The sequence below is a fragment of the Sesamum indicum genome, linkage group LG6 (assembly GCF_026168435.1).
Source record: "Sesamum indicum cultivar Baizhima isolate 11 linkage group LG6, ASM2616843v1, whole genome shotgun sequence".
NCBI lineage: Eukaryota > Viridiplantae > Streptophyta > Magnoliopsida > Lamiales > Pedaliaceae > Sesamum > Sesamum indicum.
Genome location: NC_142662.1, coordinates 16,725,631 through 16,745,741, shown reverse-complemented (window position 1 = coordinate 16,745,741; position 20,111 = coordinate 16,725,631). Strand labels below are relative to the sequence as shown.

General features: G+C 35.6%; 2 protein-coding genes across 3 annotated transcripts; both read right to left on the bottom strand.

Moving 5' to 3' along the window:
- Positions 1 to 3,331: 3,331 nt before the first annotated feature.
- Positions 3,332 to 7,145, bottom strand: LOC105164349 (RGG repeats nuclear RNA binding protein A). Of its 2 annotated transcripts, XM_011082979.3 has the most exons (7): positions 6,696 to 7,144; positions 5,548 to 5,869; positions 5,264 to 5,329; positions 5,044 to 5,176; positions 4,433 to 4,591; positions 4,306 to 4,353; positions 3,332 to 3,808 (listed from the first exon to the last, which is right to left on the bottom strand). In XM_011082979.3, exons 1-7 carry the CDS (start codon positions 6,889 to 6,891, stop codon positions 3,635 to 3,637), a joined length of 1,098 nt encoding a protein of 365 aa, XP_011081281.1. In that variant the 5' UTR covers positions 6,892 to 7,144; the 3' UTR covers positions 3,332 to 3,634. The 2 variants fall into 2 exon arrangements, with proteins under 2 accessions (XP_011081281.1, XP_011081282.1); XM_011082980.3 differs by lacking the exon at positions 5,264 to 5,329 and having other exon boundaries at positions 6,696 to 7,145.
- Positions 7,146 to 12,670: 5,525 nt separating this feature from the next.
- On the bottom strand, positions 12,671 to 18,652 carry LOC105164350 (RGG repeats nuclear RNA binding protein A). Its single transcript, XM_011082982.3, has 7 exons — positions 18,102 to 18,652; positions 16,096 to 16,408; positions 15,857 to 15,922; positions 15,636 to 15,768; positions 15,062 to 15,220; positions 14,933 to 14,980; positions 12,671 to 13,106 (listed from the first exon to the last, which is right to left on the bottom strand). The coding sequence occupies exons 1-7, from the start codon at positions 18,283 to 18,285 to the stop codon at positions 12,933 to 12,935; spliced, it is 1,077 nt and encodes a 358-aa protein (XP_011081284.1). The 5' UTR covers positions 18,286 to 18,652; the 3' UTR covers positions 12,671 to 12,932.
- Between the last annotated feature and the right edge of the window lie 1,459 nt (positions 18,653 to 20,111).

Here is a 20,111-nt window from a genome sequence, read left to right as displayed (position 1 = left end):
AATTCCTACAACACTTGCAAAAGTGGAAGTAGGGTCCATTCCACCAGGACTGTTTAAGTCGATTTCTTTAAGAAAAGGAAAATAGTTGAGGGGATGTTTGATAGTAGGGAGAGATAATTAAAAACTAAAATGATCTGAAAAGCAATTACAATTACCAAACGAAGATATAAAAGGGCACTTTTTTTGTTAAGGTCAAGATCATGCTTGATTCTGTGAATTGATCATTAATGCAAATATAACACTTGTATAAATAAATAAATCAGTTATGGTCATTGGTACGCCCTAACGACCTTACTTTCCTTGTCTTTTCGTCAGCCAAGGTACGACCATTAGCTAAATTCCTAATTAACAGACAACCCTGGGAACGTCCACAAGATTTAATCTATTAACAACATTAAGAATTAGAAAGGTCTGATTCTAATTAACAAATTCCTACGAGGCTAATTCGTTTAAATTAGATCATGCATTCCCCATAACATAACTAACTACTTTAACAAAATTAATATGCTACGTTGCTACTAAGTATTGAACTGAACAAACAATTACACGGATTTAAAAAGTTCAATTAGTTAAGCAAACCTTCTTGATAATGAACAATTGACCACATTATTCATAAATCAGATGTTTGTAAGCACAGAGAATAACATGAATACTTATTTAACAAGTGTAAAAAGAGTAGATTAGATCTCACAATAAGTTACGAATCAAACAATCATCATAACCTTAATCAGAAAATAATGAATTTAGCCGGACATGTTAATGAAAGAACACACTAAAAAGTGGAATTTCATTAATCCCAGCAACGAAACAAAAAGAGAGAGTATGAAAGTGAAGAATTCTATTGAATTCAAAGTATACTCTTCAATTTCAAAGTGTTCTCTTCAATTCCAAGTGTGTCCTACAAATGGAGAGACCCTCTATTTATAATAAAAGTCTCCTACGAATCTAGACATAGTGAGGAGATAAGTACATGATTGGTTCTAAAAATGTTAATAAATCATCAATCACGTATTTAAAGGAGTCATTTCCAAAATTCAGCAAATCATTCTTTTTTTCTTGCGAAAATTATGTCTTTCCTCTCTTCATCCGTGTTGACCAAATCACTAAGTATGGGCACGTTTAATCAATCCTGCAAAACTATCTTGAAATCTTTTCTTCCCTTTTTGGTGCCCTCAATATTCATTTTTTGCTCGATTTTGCCATCTTTATTCCATATCATCCCTTTTAGCTGAATATGCAATAAATTCACAAGATTAGAAATATTTTTTGCTCAAAAGGAAGATTTGAATTACTATAAAATCATGACAGTTTGTGTAGTTATAAGTTCTTGTTGAAAGTGCAAAAATGAAGTTTATAAAATTATTGACGAGGTGAATTTCGACTTGTATATAAAATATTTTATACCAAGTATTATAATTGGACTTCTCATGGCGAAAAGAGGGTATAGGAGTATTTTGAGTGCCATCACCGCGGCCTCTTTGCAGGAAGAGGAAACTCCCATTTTTCATGAGGTGGAGGGTACCAGTACGCACTAGGGTGATGCAGCGCAGATGGATTGAGCGCAGAGGATGGTTTTTTATGCCGCCGGGTCGGCTGTCTAGTCTTTCAATTATAACCAGGATGGTGTGTCTGATGATGGTATGTGGTCGTGTCCTAATAATGCAGGGCCTAGTTGATATTATGTTAGGGGCCCCTATGATTATGTATTTGGACTGATAGATCGATTTCACTATGTAGTGCATGTTGCCCAGCAGCCGTTGTGGAACGGTTGCACCTAATCTCAGTTGGGTGATGTTGATGAATTGATGAATATCAAGACCAAGGGCCATATTTCTCAATATATATAATCAAATATCCCATTGGGCTGATTATGTATTGCACCACGATCACCATACCCATGTATCATATTATCAATACTTAAGAGTATTTTTGACTATTTTTATTTAATTTACAAAAAAAAATAGCCAAATTATATATATAAATAAAAACTCTGTTTTTTGAAAACTTAGCTAAAAATCTCCTATTTGTTTTAAAAATAGGCTAGGGCCCCCTCCCTTTTTTTTATTTTTTTAAACATAGTTCAATTGCCTCTCCATTAAATGTAACTAACGACATTAGTGTTTTGATAAAATCACATATATCCTTCTATATAATATACTATTCTTTATTTTAATGACTATTTGATCTTTATCGATAATATAAGAATCGTCATATTTAACTAATTAATTTTAACCGTTGGGTTTTAAATTCATAAAAGAATTGAATTCAAATTTAATTAATTCTAAATATATATTATAAAAAAATAAATCCTTCCTCCACCACTGCCCCCACCCCACAAAAGGGTCGTTGTCGCCTCCAAATCTGGCTACTCGCATCTCCTAGATTTGCTCTAGGCAATGGCAGTAGCCCAGACTGGAGATAACGACAACATCGCCCAACGAAATTATTTTTGTAGTATCTAAATATTATATTTAAAAATGATTAAAAATTTTAATTAATTAAATTTCAAATAATTCATTTAAATATTTTTAAAAAGTTTAAAGATAATTAAAGAAAAGTATCAGATTCGGGTTTGGTCAAGTCCTATAACGAGGGAAACCCTCGTTTTGTGTTGCTGAGACATGCACCTAAGGAGAAACTCATACTTATAACATTAAGTTAAATATAAACACAACTTTAATATTTTTAATTAAATAATAATTTAAATTAATTAATAATATATAATTTTTATAATAAATATATATTCATATATGTTAAGATATATAAATTTGCATAATAATTTAATATATTAAATTGTGTATGTGGTATTAATTTAATGTTTTAATTTAATTATAAAACTTTAAAAATGAATATTGTTTTCTATATTTGTAGATAAATATATTTTTAAAAAAATTATTTAATTTTTTTAGAAAGATGAAATTGCACAAAAAACACTAACAAGTTAGAAATAAGTCAAAAATATTATATAACCACAATAGAAACATTTTAGTCATAAAAGTCCCAGAAAATAGTGGAAGGACACCAAAACACTCTCCAAACCACACCACTCCCACGATCCTACATTTTCCACTAGTTTCTAAAAAAGGGATGATTTCACAGTGAGTTTCACGTAACACCTGCGGGGTGGGGGTTCAGCCTTTGAGGAAAAACACAGTGACGTAAATTGAAGTTTAGCCTAAAATAAATGCACGCACGACACCTCTGCCTTCATAAGCAGCAAATACATTAAAACACTTTTCAGAATCTATCCTGCCAAAATTCTCAAGATCATTGTTAATTTGAACAGTCTATTTGCAAGTTGGACAAAAGTTTGATTCTTAAAACACAATAGTTGGAGAATACCATGATTTATAACAGGACAAAATTGTTATGACTCAACTTCAACACAAAAATGATTCCAATAACTCAAACAAAAGGGAAAAAAATCTGAAAGAAGAAATAAAGGAAAAAGGCCCTAACGCTCTAAATATGGTGAAAACATTCATGCATGTCCAAGTAGTGAAGCACCATGAGTGCAAATCCTGGGGATACATCTAAATTTACACTGAAAATACTAGGAGTTTGAGCAATTTCATTGAGCCACCGCAAGCCACAAAGATAAGCATGTAAGCTTCAATGTATGGCAGGAAGGCCCTCACTTGGCAACCAGGGAAGGGAACTGTCCAACATCTTCAATAGCTGGGGCCTCCACGTTATAGTTGTTTCCTCCAAATCCACCTCTACCACGGCCACGTCCCCTGCCACGCCCACCTGCTCGGTAGTATTTGTCCCCTTCTGCTGGCTTCAGAAACTCATTTATGCTTACAGACTACATACCCACAAAGAAAAAAAGGTGCAAGGATTAAGCTTAATGCATTATATTATCAGCAAGCAAGTACTATCCAAGTTTCCAAAAAAGTGTGTTTCATGAATAAAAATGCCAAAGTGAGTTCTCCAACTATAAAATATTTAGCATGAATAACACAAAATGATGCACAGTTTAAAGGAATATTGATTCCCTTGTATAACCCATGCAAAAGTTTTTTAACAGAAAATCACAGGTATACATTTTTTAAACAGGAAGAAGAGTGCTGTGCAAATAGAAGAAAGTGCCAAACAACTCAACCATTTCATAAGCTAGCTTTCTAGACTAAACAGACAGAGGATAATCCCAAAAGGCCAAACTAATTCGATTTATCAGGATCATGATCTTTTTAGGGTATAACAGAACTTGTGACTGAAATAGGAAGGCAATGATTATTGCAAATCTGTCAAACAAATCAAACTGACATACATATCAACAAGTACTGAAAGACATAAACATACCTTCTTAGCCTTCTCAGCTGCCTCTTTGCGCTTATCCTTATCTGAACCCTGCCGCATTATTCACAATTTTAGCAAAACCAGTAAAATGTTCTGATTTTAAAGATGGCATTGCCCAATATCAACTCACCAATTTAATGAAGACCTCATCGTCATTCTTCTTGTTGGACAAAAGTTGCATAGATTCAAGTTCTTTGTCCAAGCCGACCTTCCTTTCCTCAGATTTTAATGCAAGCAATGCCTTTCTCTTCTCTTCCAGTACTTTCTCATACTCCTCCAGAGTCATCTCCTACCATGATACAGATAAAAATGCAATTAATTTCTAAAATATAGTGAAGTAGCACATCAGAGTTGTTCAGATGAATTACAACATACAGACTATCACATAAACAAAAATGTTTTACACTAACTCTGGTCGTTGGCACTAATTTTAACAAGTTATACAAATGACTTTTTCGCAGGCTAACCCTGTAGCAAGACATGGCATAAAAGCATTCACGAATGCACACAATTTCACCTAATCAACTTGCTTAAAAAGCAATTACATTTAATGCAATCCTACAAGTTAAATTTTAAAGCTGATGAACAAAGACCCAAATCAACTGCCAAAATGAAAATGGATTTGAAATCAGCAAGACAATACTGAAGCAAGCCATGCTTATAACAGTCTATCTCTTAAAATATGAAGCATGTAACCAACCACAGGAGATAAAAGAAAGCGGCCAAATTAATCAAGTATACCTTTTCCTCTGGCTCCTTCTCTTCCTGTTCATTTGCAGAAGAGTCCTTGTTAGCATCAATGACATCATCTTCTCCAGATTGCTTTTCAGAATCAACATTCTTCACTCCTTCATTGGTAGGTTCCTCAGTTTCCCTAAAGTTTAGGAAATGGTGGTCTGAATTATACAAAACCCATGCAAAATCACAAGCAAAGTATGCTAGTTCAAGAATGAGTGGTTACGGGACTATTTCATCAGTGGGTGTTCCCCAATTTCCACGTCCAGCACCCTCTCGTTTGAACTCAGTGCTGCAGCATCATATTTGGTGAAAAATAGAATAGGAAGGCAACAAACTAAGATAATGAATACAGTTAGGTTAAGCATTTAATCTCAAGAACACAAGGAAAACAATAAACCTGAAAACACCAGAACTACAATTTGCAAACAAATACCATAAAATGTCCTCTCTAAGTGAAGCAAAAAGGCAAAAGTATAAATGATAACCACAGCCTCTTGATTCCCTTACCCACGCCCAGTTCCACTGCGGCGATCGAACGCCCTACGGGGACGGTCACCCTCGGCAGCTTCACCATTATTGTAGCCACCACGACGACCACCACGGAAACCCCCACTTCCACGAGGTCCACTATATGGACGTCTTTCAGAAGGAGCCCTTCCACCATCTCCGTCTTCTGAAGCCCTGTAGCCACCAGAGAATCCATTACTGTTTCCAAATGTATTTTCATTGTCAACCAAATCTCTGCTAAATCCACGCCCACCGCGTCCACGCGCAGCACCACGACCACCACCACGGCCTCCACGCTGACCATCATTCCTGGACTCCCTCACTGTTCAAATTTTTGTTATAAAAGCTGTTAGTAGGAAACAAGAGATATAAAACACATAATAATCCTGTTGGCATCAGATATGCAAAATAATAGCATAAACTTCATAAACTATGGAATGCAAATGAAAAAGGCTGTCTCAGAAAAGGAAATCTCAATCTGTAAACAGCTGAGGACAAAAATCCAAACAAGCAAGAAATAATCACAAACAAGGCAGTCATGGAGTACACAGCATATCCAATTTAATATAGAACAGACCCCAAATCCTGCCCTTTGTGGCATAAATAATAAAGAAATTATGTTTATCGAAACAGAATCTCATAATAATCAAAGCGCAACAACCTTGAAACAACATAAAATAAGCAATGAACCAAAAACAGTAACGATAGAAGATATTTCTTATCAATAGATTATAGAATTTCCAAGGAACATACTCATCAAGGCTGTACATTTGATCATTCCCGGAAACTTGTTTCTTTTTTAATTAGTGAGTCAAGTTCAATAATTATATGAGTTAACGAAAGGCGAATGAAATCCATACAACACCACCAGACCCCAACTAAATACAAGAGGACAGCGAAATCCAAGGAAGATATAGATGTCACTTCTTAGCACTCAAGGGGAAAGGAAAAGTTCACAGCGAAAACGCGACCAAAAGATTAACAATTCTGAGTAGCAGGCTATACTACACAACAACCATCAACTGTAACTTATAAAAAAAAGGAAATTCCGCCTTCGGTTTATTTTTCCAGTTTATATTTCAAGCATCACTAAATAAAGGATATACACAAACGAGTTGCAATGAGCAAATGGGTCTACAGTATCTCACCAGCCTGAGCTGGTGGTAGAGGCTTAGATGGCAGCTTAGCCGAGGCCTTGGCCGCAGGCTGAGCCTGAGATGGAGCTTTCTTGGGCTGAGCAGCAGCTAAAGCTGAAGCAGCAGCTTTTTGCTGTGCAGCAAGGAGAAGAGTCGGGTCCTCTGCGTCATCATCACCCAGAAGCCCAAATGGATTCAAAGTTGCCATTTCCTCACTTCCTTGACAAATGAATCAATAGACACACAATGGCGTATCTCAAGCTATAACCTCCCTTAAGATCCTCAAAAATAAAGATGACCCTAGTTTAAGGAATCCATGAGATTACAAGTACGAGAACGAAATGGAAGGGGTGGCGAAATGGTGCAAACCCTAGCCGAATGCGGCAGAGAAAAACAATGAGTAGTAGAACAAAAACCTATAATCCTTTAAAAACCCTAGTGGGGATGGGGACTATTGGGGGAGTGAGAGCTGTAGTGAATTTGTACTGTGGTAATTGTAGGCCCCAGAGATTTGTTTATGGATTTGGGCTTTGCTGGAGGGCTGCTTCTCTAGCCCATTAACATTTTGGTTAATTACATCTACCACCATTCAAATTTTGTCTTATTTTGAATTGATCAACTCAATCAGGGAACTCAAACATCCTGTGACGTGTGTGATTTGGTAGATGCTACTTATCAGTGATTTGGATGATAGATTAAGGCTTGTGTATGAAGATAGGGTTGTCCTACAAATGTTTCAATTATATATGACTGAAAATTGTAACGATATTTTGTAGACGGGAGACATAAGTCATTTATACAATTTTAGTGGATTGATTGGAAAGATAGTTGACTAATTGAATTGACTCGCAGAAATTGTTATTATGTGTTTATTTGTGGTTATGTGGTATGAACCTCGGATGAGTGATATGTAATCTTATAATTGATTGTTAAATTAAATTGAGTGAAAAAGTTACTAACGAGAAATAATTATTAAATAAAATTGAATGATGAAGTTAATGATGTGATATTGTGAATGGTAAATTGAGATAAAAAGATGGCTTATCTAACCTGGGGCATATTTAGTGGTTTACATAGCAGGGAATTAGTTTCGGACTTGAGGAATCATGGTAGCCGCATGCATATGAAAGATGTATCTTAGATTTGGCGAAAGGTGACTGTATTGTGAGATATGGTTATTATAAGCCTTGTCCAGTGCAGTTTAAGTATGTAGTAAGGATGGTGGATTCCAAGAAAGAGTTTGTTTCCTGTCAGTATGTGACAGCGAGTCTCCTATGCGGTCTAAGATGGTTTAAACTCTATAAGTCTATGGTCATAGTAATTGATTGAGTGAGAAGAGATTTTTTATATTGATCAGTAAAGTAAACGCCTCTCAAGTATGAAATATAGATGCCTAGTTAAGGATGACAATCGATACCCAATTTCATACCCTAGACTAAAGACGGGAGATAGTTGGCAAAAGGATCGTACTTGTATGGAGTTTGGAGCCTAAATATTCACGCTATTATTCACCTAGTTTCTAGTGTCATAGATTGTTATTAGATGATCACCTGTGGTAACGGACATTTCTAATTATGAGATAATAAAATATAGTAAATTAAAATTAAATTTAATTAATTGAGTTGACCACACTCCTAAGTTTAGTTGAGGATGAACCTAAAAAGTCATACATAAATCATAAAAAGTGATGGAATTAGTTTAGAATTAATTTTGAAATTAATCTTAAAAGAGATAAATTAATTTAATTGGATTAAACTCATTCTTGGATAACATAAATAATTGGATCATTTATAAGGGTTAATCAATTGGATGGATAGTTCAAAAATTTGATTAATTACATTAATTTGATTTTGAACTTAACCTTTTAAATTGATTGGGTAATTTAAATGAGGCTTGGATTAATTATTTAGTAGATGGGCTTGACGGGCTAAAATAATTAGTTGGACTAATTATGATTATGAATTTGATTGATAAATTAAATTTATTAATTAAGTATATATGGGCTTGTGTATATTTAATTAGATTAAATATCCACATGGGCTTTATTTTGAGTATTTTATTTAATTAAACCCAAGAGATTAAGTATTAGACTTAATTTAGTTTGTTGAACAACTTAAAACAAGCCTGATCTAAATTTTCAAACTCTAGCAGGTTTTGAAGAGGACCAAGTCAAAGACATGGCTGTAGTACACATGTTGTGCATGTTTTGTGGAGATTAGTTGAGTAGAAATTCAAAATGGCCAGGTCTTTTGAACAATACACGACACTAGCACACGAAAGTCTCCCTTGATCGCGAAAGTCCTCAAACTTCTTCGAGTTACGTTCTTCTTGATTTAGAATCAAGTCAAGAACAAGGAAGATTCAAAACGCACTAATCGACAGTGCGGCTTTTTTTTATCTTTCTTTCTGGATTCATTTCTTGCTAGCATAAGAGAAATCTCACGTTACCGGTGTGGTGTGGACACCTTCACACGTTGGAGTTTAGCATGCACGTATCTTGGAGGAACAACGCGTACAACCGATTAAAGAAAATGAAAACGGTAATATTTTCTTTTAAACATAGCAATCTCATTTTCTCCATAGCATAGATCGTAGATCTAATATTTTTATTTATTCTTTGCGATTTTATACACCGTTAACAAGAGAATGTTCAAGGAAACAACCCTTGAATGCTAATTCACACGTTTATTCCTTTTATTTCTCGTTTCTGCTGCGTTCCCAACCGATTCACTCCCTTTAGGACGTGTAAAACATTGACATTGACATTGCATTACCCTTTTTACCACATATTGATCTCGTGGCACATGAAAATAATATTGAGTTGGCTGCACTAGGGTCTGAAAATGAAATATGTGATGTCAACGCAAATGTGCATGAAAAAGAAGGAAAGTTCCAGTAAGTGTGATTCAAACTTACACGGCTGACATTGGAAGTGATAGTGAAATCGAAATCTGTTTCAATTTTGATTACTTTGTTGAAGGTGATATGATACGTGACAATTGTGATCCTATAGGTACTATTGAGTTAGGGGGGACGAGGTAATGAGCATGGGCTCTAGATTTTACATTTTTAACTAAATAAATGACATATAGAGTGATCCAGGTATTTTAATAGAGCCTAGTGAAAATGAAGAAGAAAACAGGTTTTTGAGGTTTCCTGAATTTGATGAAACACTGGACATGAAAAAACCAAGTCTAGAGGTGGCTTTTGTCTTTGCCAACATTGTAATTTTCAGGAAAGCTTTGAGGCAGGTTTTAGTGAGAAGGGAATTTCAGTTAGTATTTGGAAAATTCAGACAAAAAGATTGATAGCAAGATGTATAAACAACTGTGGGTAGAAGATAATGTCCTCCACATTCCAGGTGAGGAGCTTGAATTGTGTGAAAAATTCGATATGACCCGAGAATTGACAAGAATTGAATGAAAGTTTGAAAATAAGCATATTTAAATTTTAAATCGAAAGGGAACTAGTCTCCTAGTCCCGGGCATTCGGCACTCAACAGTCAACAAGTATAAAATAAGTTTGAAATAAAACAAGTGGTTATTGCAACAAAGAGTGATGAAATCGTAATAACGAAATTTTACCTTTCCAATTTGAAGACTTTTTTCAAGCTTTTCTCTTCCAACTGTGTGTTCATACAAAAACCAACGCGATCTTCTCTGCGTCGAACACACACTACACCACAAGGTGGTCTACACCAAACCTTGCTAGAGGTGAAGTGTATGTAGTATAAGAGACTTAATTATACTATTAACTTAGTATATCAAAGTAAGAGGACTTGTTGTATATATACATGTATATATTGCGTGTCAAGTCAAAAATAGATACAGCCCTTGAAAGGTAGAGAAATCCGCTAGGGTTGGAGAGAATTGAGTGTAGAAGAGTTGGATTGAAGTTTGGAGCAAAGAGTGGAATACCTAATCAACTAGGTAACTTCCCTATCTCTACCAACTTTCCATAAACTCTCCTCGTCTACTCAAATTCGAAAATCAGCCTTCTCCTTACTCTAATAGCCGATTCTTTATTTTCCCACAAAGCAAGTTGACCTAGACAAGGTCAACATGTGCTAGGTTTGGTGTATTTAAATTGAGTTTGATTAGTTTATCCCAACATATTAAATTGAGTCGAACAGCTAATTCTGTTGAGCTTATTATTTAATCTAATTAAATAAAATACCCAACAAATAAATCCCAAGTGAATTGTTAATAATATTTAATCCAATTAAATATTCACAAGCCCAAAATGCATTGAATTAATTATATGAATTCAATCCACTTAATTAGGACGAGAAAAAGGTTGGGTCCCGACTAAAAGCTCGCTAACCTATCAAGAGACAAGTCCCTTGAGCCCGTCTGGCTGCCAAATGTACCGCCTCCCCCCCCCCCCCCACACACACACATGTGGTAGACGACTATTAGTACAACACCAAAAGGAGGGTCATGTAATAGCCACCTCAACCTGAACACTCGAAGAAGATCACATTCACTTCACAATAACCCTCCTCAGGATGCAGACTTTTTTTTCTCTAGGAGACCTACCTAGCTCAAGTCTCCTAGACTAGCCTGACTTCTTGAAAACCTCAGCAAAACACTTTCGAATTTGGGGGAGCCTTGTTGACAACAATCATAGACTCGAGTCCTAAGAATGCACGTCAAGTCATTCGGTGAGGAACTAAGGCTATAAAAACCAGTCTCCTCGATTCGATTAAGGGTAACGATTCCTGGTACAAGCACATATACAAATTTACTATAGAAGCACTATAAATAGTAAAATTACTCTCTCATCTCTTAAGCATCCATTGGTATTATGTTTTTCTTTTCTTGAGTTTATCTTTTTACAACTGTTTACTAACTTGATTCCCCATTCTTAACTTCAAAAGATTTGACCCAAAGATTTTGAATCCAAAGACTTCATTAATGAACAATTTTTCCTAGCATCATAATTAATTAGTCAAATCTCAATTAAATTAACCTAATAAATTTAAAAAGACTAATATCAAATTTAATTAATTCAATCAATTAAGTTCTTAGGCCATCCATTCAATGACTAACCCAAATAAATGACATAATTATTTATTTTTCTCTATGAATTGATTTAACAAAATTAAATCAATTTATTTCTTTTGGAATTAATTTAATTAATTCCATCTCTTGCATAGAAGTTTGTGTGCTATGCTAGGTTCACCTTTAGAACGACTTGGGTTTGCGAACAATACATTGATTAATTAAATTAAATTAATTAATTCTAATGATCTATTAACTAGAAACACCCATTACCATGGATGGTTGTATAGCAACGATCCATAACACTAGAGACTAGATGAATATTGCCGTGAATATTTTAGAGTTGGGGTGCCATACAGGTACAGACCTTCCACCAACCGTCTCCTAACTTTAGTTTAAAGCATTAAGTTGGCATTGATTCTTATCCTTGACTAGAAAACTATACTTCATATTCAAGATGCATTTCCTCTATTGATCTGACCTAGAGAACCTTCCTTACTCAATCAATCGTTTTGGCCAAAGACTCAAAAAGTTTAAACCGTCTTAGATCGCATATGAGACGTTCTGTCCAATACATCCGTTAGCTCAGACGCCACGTGGACACTACCCTAAGAGTTACAGCCGAAAAGATCCGCACAGGCAATATTGATGCATCTATAGTACGAGCCAAAAGAAATGCAACCCAGTTCCCTCCCTATAACAAAAGGTGGCTTAGATTGAATCAAATTCAGTTAATACCTTCCAACAATCATTGATAAAGGGATGAGGTCCCCTGCGTACTGGGTCCTTCGTGCCAAGAAGATTAAGTAGAGTTTCAGAATCGACTCAATAATTAGTTTTAATTTTTTTTAAAAGTTTGATTTTGAATTTAAAATCACTTTCAAATTTGAAAGTTGTAAAGAGCTGGGCCAGTTGGCCAATAGTTTCCAACCATCAATTTTTAGAATAAAACAAAATTGTTATGACTCCATTCCAGCACTAGAATGACCAAAAAAAACTCCAATAAATAAGGACAAGGGGTAAAAAATGACAAAAGCAAACAAGGGTAAAAAGGCCCTAATGCTCTAATTATGGTGAAAATATTCATGCGATGTCAAAATCATGAAGCACCATGAGCTAGAATATTGGGATACATCTAAATGTACACTTAAGTTAGTATGAGTTTGCACAATTTTCATTGTGCCACCTGCAAGCCACGAAGCTGTGCTGGTTGACGGCAGAGCTTAGATGGATGGTCAGGTGTCCCTCACTTGGCGACCAGGGAAGGGAACTGTCCTACATCTTCAATAGCTGGGGCCTGCAAGTCATAGTTGTTTCCTCCATATCCACCTCTACCACGGCCATGTCCCCTGCCACGCCTGACTGCTCCGTAGTATTTTTCCCCTTCTGCTGGCTTCAAAAATTCATTTATGCTTACTGACTACATTACAATAAAGAAAAGGTGTAAGGATTGAGCTTTAATGCATTCTTTTATTACCAGCAATGTAATATCCTCAGTCCACAACAAGGTTATAGGCATGACGTACCAAATTACACTGAATAACATTCACTAATAGACAGGTCATCTTGTCACCAGTTACAAAGAGAGAAATTGTTCAGGTTTCATACTTCTTCAATTAAATCTTCCTTCCAAATAGCCAACTACAAACAAGAATCCCAATCTAGCCACCACAAAAGATGCTAAACATGCACTAGCACTGCAGCGCAAACTTTAGACATAGTACCTTGATTATGACTATAACTAACCAATATCCATCTGTATATATAAGCAATCAACACTAGCAGTAAATGAATCCCATTATTTTCAAATGAAACATTCATTTGAGTAAATCAAGAATCAGTTCAGTTGATTAAAAACAGTTGCAACAATGTAAAACAAACGGAATCAGAACATTCCCTTTAGCAGTAGTTCCATCTCACAATGGATTACACAGAAAAAATGCCAAGTGTACGGAACAATGATGCCTGGTATGACATAAGTGCATAATATTTTTAACAGAATTTTGCAGAAACCACAGATAGATGTATAATAAATTCCATGCACAGAAGAACTTACAGTAATATAGAATATGGCGGATAACCTAGTCTTCATTTTACAATCAGGCACATTTTTCAAGCAGATAATATAGTAACATGCTAATGGCATATGACCTTTGCAAAGGCAAACCCTTACAGAAATGCTTGGAACGCTGGGCCAAGGAGTACTTTAGTTGGCAAACATAACTATATTTGACTTATTTGCATAAGCACATAGAAATATTTACCATACATGAGTATCCGCCACGGAAGCTTCTATTTTGACTTTCCAAAGTAGAAGTGTAAAATAAAGTTTCTTAAGACAATATCTTCACCTTATTTAACATCCTTGGGGAAGGAACAATTTTCATACACATGCAGACAAATGTAGCATAAATAATATAGTTACGCAATACATTGGGCATATTTATAGTCCATAAATCAATCACAGAAAGTAACATAATGCCAGTATACTCCACGATTTGAATTGATGATAACCACCGTGCAAAACCACAGCAATGTTCTTAAAGTTTGTTCTTAGGCGCCTCTTGCCGTAGAATCCCATACCTATTTCACAGACATGAACATTGTGGTGTACGACACAAATGTAATATACAAGATTGCAAAATCTACTAATTTACAATTGTTTACTAAGTTCAATCAATTGTCAAGCTGACGAGCAATCATCTTTGGTACTCTAGGGATAGTCAAGACGTGTGGGTGATTTCTCCCATTACAACAGTGTCTAAGATATCAATGGCAAGAGGTTCCCTTTCAATTTCACTTGCAAGAGATTACTAGCAAAAGTAAATGAGAAACAGGCAGCACATCTAACCACAAATTTTTTTGATAAAAAACAAGTCCATTTCATGCAATAAAGACATGATATCTGAATGCTGCAGTCCAACACTAAAGATTGTGGGGGAGAAATTTGATCCTTACCTTCAGTTATTTCCCACATATAAGTAATGAATCAGGAGCTAGATTATATAAGACAGGGTATTGCATCTACTAGAATATACTTAAAGAGGAGGAAGAGTAAAGACAACATGAACTACCAGACAACTCTAACCTTCATAAGCTAACATTCCCACCTAACTCGATGGAGTATAGTTCCAATAGCAGAAAAGGCCTAATTTAATTTGTCAAGATCATAATAATTTTAGGGGAATGCACAGATGCCATTCTATTTCAAATTTATCAAACAGATACTGACTGGGATAATCATACCTTCTTGGCCTTCTCAGCTGCCTCTTTGCGTTTATCCTTATCTGAACCCTGTCGAGTTATTGACAACTTTAGCACAACCAACATAGTGTTCTGGAATTAAATACGACATTGACCAAGATTTGCACTCACCAATTTAATGAAGACATCATCATCATTCTTCTTGTTGGACAAAAGTTGCATGGATTCAAGTTCTTTGTCCAAGTCGACCTTCCTTTCCCGAGATTTTAATGCAAGCAATGCCTTTCTCTTTTCTTCGAGTACCTTTTCGTACTCCTCTAAAGTCATCTCCTAACGATACAGATGCAGATGCACTTATGTTCTAGGATATAGTGAAGCAGCACACTGGACTTGTTAAGACAGGCTACAACTTACAGAGCATCATGTTGAGAATAATGAATATGTAATTTTTTAAACTGAAAATAAAAGAAAGTTCTACACTAATTCTGGTCATAAGCAGTCAATTTTCAGGCATTATACAAATGACATTTTCACCAGGTGAACCTTCAAATAATGTAATCCAGCAAGTCAAAATCTAAACTTGATGAACAAAGACACAAAACAAACTAATTGCAGGTATGCACGTGGATCTGAACTCAGCAAGTCAATACTCAATGAAGCCAGGGTGATAAGAGTCCAACTCTTTCAATGAAGAATGCTAACAAAGCAAGAGATACATGATAGAGGCTAAATGAATCAAGTTTACCTTTTCTTCTGGCTCCTTCTCTTCCTGTTCTTTTGCAGAAGTGTCCTTGTTAGCATCACCAACATCATCTTGTCCCGATCGCTTTTCGGATTCAACATTCTTCACTCCTTCACTGTCAGGTTCCTCAGTATCCCTAAAATTTAGGATTTGAAGGTCTATATTATACAAAAATCCATGCAAAATCTGATGCAACATAGGCTAGTTAGTGATTGAGAGGTTACTGGACTATCTCATCAGTGTGTGTTCCCCAATTTCCACGTCCAGCACCCTCACGCTTGTACTCAGTCCTGCAGCATCATTTGTGCTAAGATATTGAGCCTTCATACAGTTAGATAAAGCAGTTTATCTTGAGAACACAAGGCAAACACCATAGCCACACTTTGCAAACAAACACCATAAATGCTCATCTCTGAGAAAATGCAAGTATAAATGATAACCACGGCTGCAGAATTCGCCTTACCCACGTCCAGTTCCACTGCGACGATCAAACACCCTGCGAGGATGGTCCCCCGCGGCAGCTTCACCATTATTGAGGCCACCACGACCACCATGGGGACCCCCACTTCCCCGTGGTACACTATATGGACGTCTTTCAAAAGGAGCCCTTCCATCATCACCATCTTCTGAAGGCTTGTAGACACCAGTGAACCCATTACTGTTTCCAAATGCATTTTCATTGTCAACCAAATCTCCACTAAACCCACGCCCACCACGGCCACGGCCAGTACCACGACCACGGCCTCCACGCTGACCTTCATTCCTGGACTCCCTCACTGTTCAAAATAACTTTATAAAAAGTTGTTTGTGTCCAACAAGAGACAAAAAAAAATGTTATGAACATTTTTGTTGGCGCCAGACAAGCAAAAGAACACCATACTTCCTAAACTAAGGAGTGTTGGCAAAAACTTCTACTTTTAGAGAAGTGATTTTAGTAAAGAAAGTTGGAAGTCGTAGCAGAATCAAAAGTGGATAGTGTTTGTAAAAAAGTGAAGAAAAGCAGATAAAAGCTAAATTGGGTAGTGTTTGTAAAAAAATCACTTCTTAAATAAACTTAATTGCTTAAAGACCATTTTGTCCATATGTATTAAAAAGATACTATGTTTGTTTAATATTTGCACTTGTCATTTGATAATAATAATTTTTCCCTAAAAAAATAATAAATTTTATTGCAATTAGTATATCTCACATTTAATTCGACAAATACTTGTCATTTATATTATTAAAATATTAAATATGAATGAAAAAATTAAATGTTTAATTTAATTATATTTTCACTATGTAATATAGTTGTTCAGTAATTCATGCACAATAAATAACCTCGCATGATTGCCGAAAAATATATTTACTAATTAATCATAGCAATTTTAATTTATATTTTTCTATGATATAGGAATAATAGTCAATAATATAAAAAATAAAATAAATAAATTTTAAAATATTAAATATGTGAAATAGTAATATTGTTAGTGATAAATTATTCAATTTATTTGAAAATTCTAACATCAACCTTAGACAAGCAATTTTAATAATAAATTAAAAGGGCAAAGCGAAATAAAATTATTATATTGAGGGTAAAGTATTCCAAAGAAAGTTAAATTTATTTACAAAAAAGCCAATACAGCTAGAAGCACCCTCCAAGGTGCTTCTGACTTTTGGCTTAAAAGTGCTTTTTTCTTGACAGTTTCAGAAGCAGAAGATGGTATCCCAAACACTTCAAAAGTGCTTTTCTAAACCTAAAAGCTGAAAAGTGCTTTTAAGAAGCTTGCGCAAACACGCAAATGGAAACGGTTATGAAAAGAAAACTCCATCTCTAAACAGCTGAGAACAAAATACAAACATACAAGAAAAATAACCACAAACAAGGCAGTCGGGGAGTACACAATACTTCCACTCTAATATAGAATGAACCCCAAATCCTTTTCTTTGTGACATATATAATACAGCATTATATGTAACAATTCAAGTTTTAAAAATCACAATGGCATCAAGCTTCCAACCATATAAAATAAACAAGGAATGAGAAAAAATGCCACTTATCAATAGAATACAGAATTTGCAAGGAACAGACACATCAGCTCTAAATTTCGTCACAACATTAAACTTGCTTCTTTTGAATAATTCGCTAAACAAACTTCAATGAGGCTAGTTCACGAAGAAAAATTTCATACAACAGCACAGTACCCCAACTAAGTACCAGAAGACAGCAATTCAAAACACAAAATAGAGAAGTAAAAATCCAAAGAAAATTTAGATGGCAATTCTTAGTACTCCAGGCAAAAGCAAAGTACATAGCCAAACCGATTAAAAGATTAAAAAGTTTCAGAGTAAAGCGAGTTAGTACACAACCACCAATACAACTAATCCAAAAAATATTCCACCTTCAGTTTATTTTTGCTGTATATTTCAAGCATCACTCAGAAAACGACAAAATAGTTGAAATAAACAAATGGGTCTTCAGTTTCTCACCGGCCTGAGCTGGAGGAAGAGGCTTAGAGGGCAGCTTAGCCGCAGGTTGAGCCTGAGATGGAGTTTTCTTTGCTTGAACAGTAGCCGTAGCAGGACCAGCAGCTTTCTGCTGTGCAGCAAGGAGAAGAGTTGGGTCCTCTGCGTCATCATCACCGAGAAGCCCAAACGGATTCAGAGTTGTCATTTCTTCACTTCCTTGACAAATCTCAAGCTCTGAGCTTCAGTAAAGATTCTCAGGAATCATGATGGCCTACTACAGGAATCCACGAAAATGCAAGAAATTGAGTGAAACTGAAAGGAGGAATAAATGGACCAAACCCTATCCGATTGCTGCAGAGGAAGATATGGGTCGTAGAGCAAAAACCAAATCTTTTCAAAACCCTAGTGGCTGGGACTCAATGGGAGAACTATCGCTCTACAACATGGACTCGGAGGTGAATTGTACTGTTACCACTTTAGGCCCCAGAGATTTCGCAGGTTTGTGGTTGCGTTTGGTGAGGGATTGCTGATCGAGCCCACCGAGACTTCGGCTCTGAAGGTCCATTTTTGGCAGCACAGTAGGCAACGTTTAAAATTAAATGGATTGTCTTTAATTAAATGTTTGATATAAATTGTAAGGTATTTATTTACATGTATTAACAAAATCATATTAATTTTAAGGTATTAATGAAAAAGTTTGATATAAATTGTAACGTATTTACTTACATGTATTAACAAAACCATCTTAATTTTATCAAGTATTTACTTTTATGTATAAACTTGCTTTTAGTTGGAAATTTACCTTTGAGCTATTATTTACAAAATTTAAATGCACAGCAAAACATTTCCCCAAGATAAATCACATCTATGCCCTAATTTACATTGAGCAGACTCGTGTTAATTTTCTTCGGCCGATCAGAAGACAAACTTGGGGTGTAAAAAAAGATTAAGGAGTATAGAGGGAGCTCAAATAAAAAAAGAAAAAGAAAAGAAAATTGAAACTTCATTACCTAAGAACCAAACTCGGTCTATACTCGTGTTCTCTCCAGAGTTGAGAAACGATGAAAGAGTTCATATATGTCTGAAAAATAGGGAAGAGTAATTCAACTCTTCTTTCAGCCTTGGGGTTAAAATGGTCATTTCAAAATGGTGTTGATAGGGGTATATCATGCCTATCTAGAAACTTACATAAATACTCAGTAAAGATTGGTGTCTATTACAAAGTTATGCTAAAGATTTGTGCCCCCTCGATCTGGGTCGGGTCACCCAACTACGATGACCTGCTACTGAGAACCGTTGACACCTGACAACACATAAGGCGAGATCACGACACATGACACAGGCAAGTAGACTCCTTCAGACCCTAAAAATAAACCATTTATACTTCATTTAAGGGAAGATATTTATTACATTCAAACCCGGACTAAATTCTTTGAGATCACTTTCTTCTATCTCGACCCCAGTATTAACTTAAGTATCGAAGAGTCTTAACTATGGACTTCCTAGCAAACCTAACCATATGCTCTTTCCTCAGGTACAATACTATTTCGAGGAAGCGTGAGGTAGCTAACAATCTGCGACCTGGATCAGTTAAGTGTCGTTTGTGGAAAATTGAGAAAAGAATACCTAAACTCAAGATGGAAGGAACCTCTAGAGGAGAACACACCCTATGAAATAACAAACACCACCGAACAGACCCCTGTGAGGCAAGAAGAACAAATGGTACACTTAACTCGTGATGAATTACAATGCATGATTGAGGCTGCTAACAGAAATGTCATTGTAGAGTATGAAAAAATAGTTACACCAACTGTTCGAGAACATGTAAAGAGACAATTGTTCAGTCGCAAAGGAAAGGAGATCGCAGATGATCTAAAAGAGGTGACAACTAAAGTAGAGCACGAGAAGAACATGAACCAGGGAGAGGGCATGAAAAGAAAACGTTAGATGATGGGTCGAGTAAATGAGGAAGATAGAGAGAGCCAAGGATTTCGTGAGCAGAGATAGAAGATGTCGGAAAGTAGATAGAAA

What these genes read in the sequence shown, in the direction of transcription:
- LOC105164349 (XM_011082979.3), bottom strand. Translation starts at nt 6,891, where the DNA reads ATGGCAACTTTGAATCCATTTGGGCTTCTGGGTGATGATGACGCAGAG. An exon ending in TCTACCACCAGCTCAGGCTG is followed by an intron (nt 5,870 to 6,695) that starts GTGAGATACTGT and finishes AAATTTGAACAG; the next exon opens with TGAGGGAGTCCAGGAATGAT. An exon ending in ATGAGGTCTTCATTAAATTG is followed by an intron (nt 4,354 to 4,432) that starts GTGAGTTGATAT and finishes ATAATGCGGCAG; the next exon opens with GGTTCAGATAAGGATAAGCG.
- LOC105164350 (XM_011082982.3), bottom strand. Translation starts at nt 18,285, where the DNA reads ATGACAACTCTGAATCCGTTTGGGCTTCTCGGTGATGATGACGCAGAG. An exon ending in CACACTGATGAGATAGTCCA is followed by an intron (nt 15,769 to 15,856) that starts GTAACCTCTCAA and finishes CCTAAATTTTAG; the next exon opens with GGATACTGAGGAACCTGACA. An exon ending in AGAAGGAGCCAGAAGAAAAG is followed by an intron (nt 15,221 to 15,635) that starts GTAAACTTGATT and finishes CTGTATCGTTAG; the next exon opens with GAGATGACTTTAGAGGAGTA.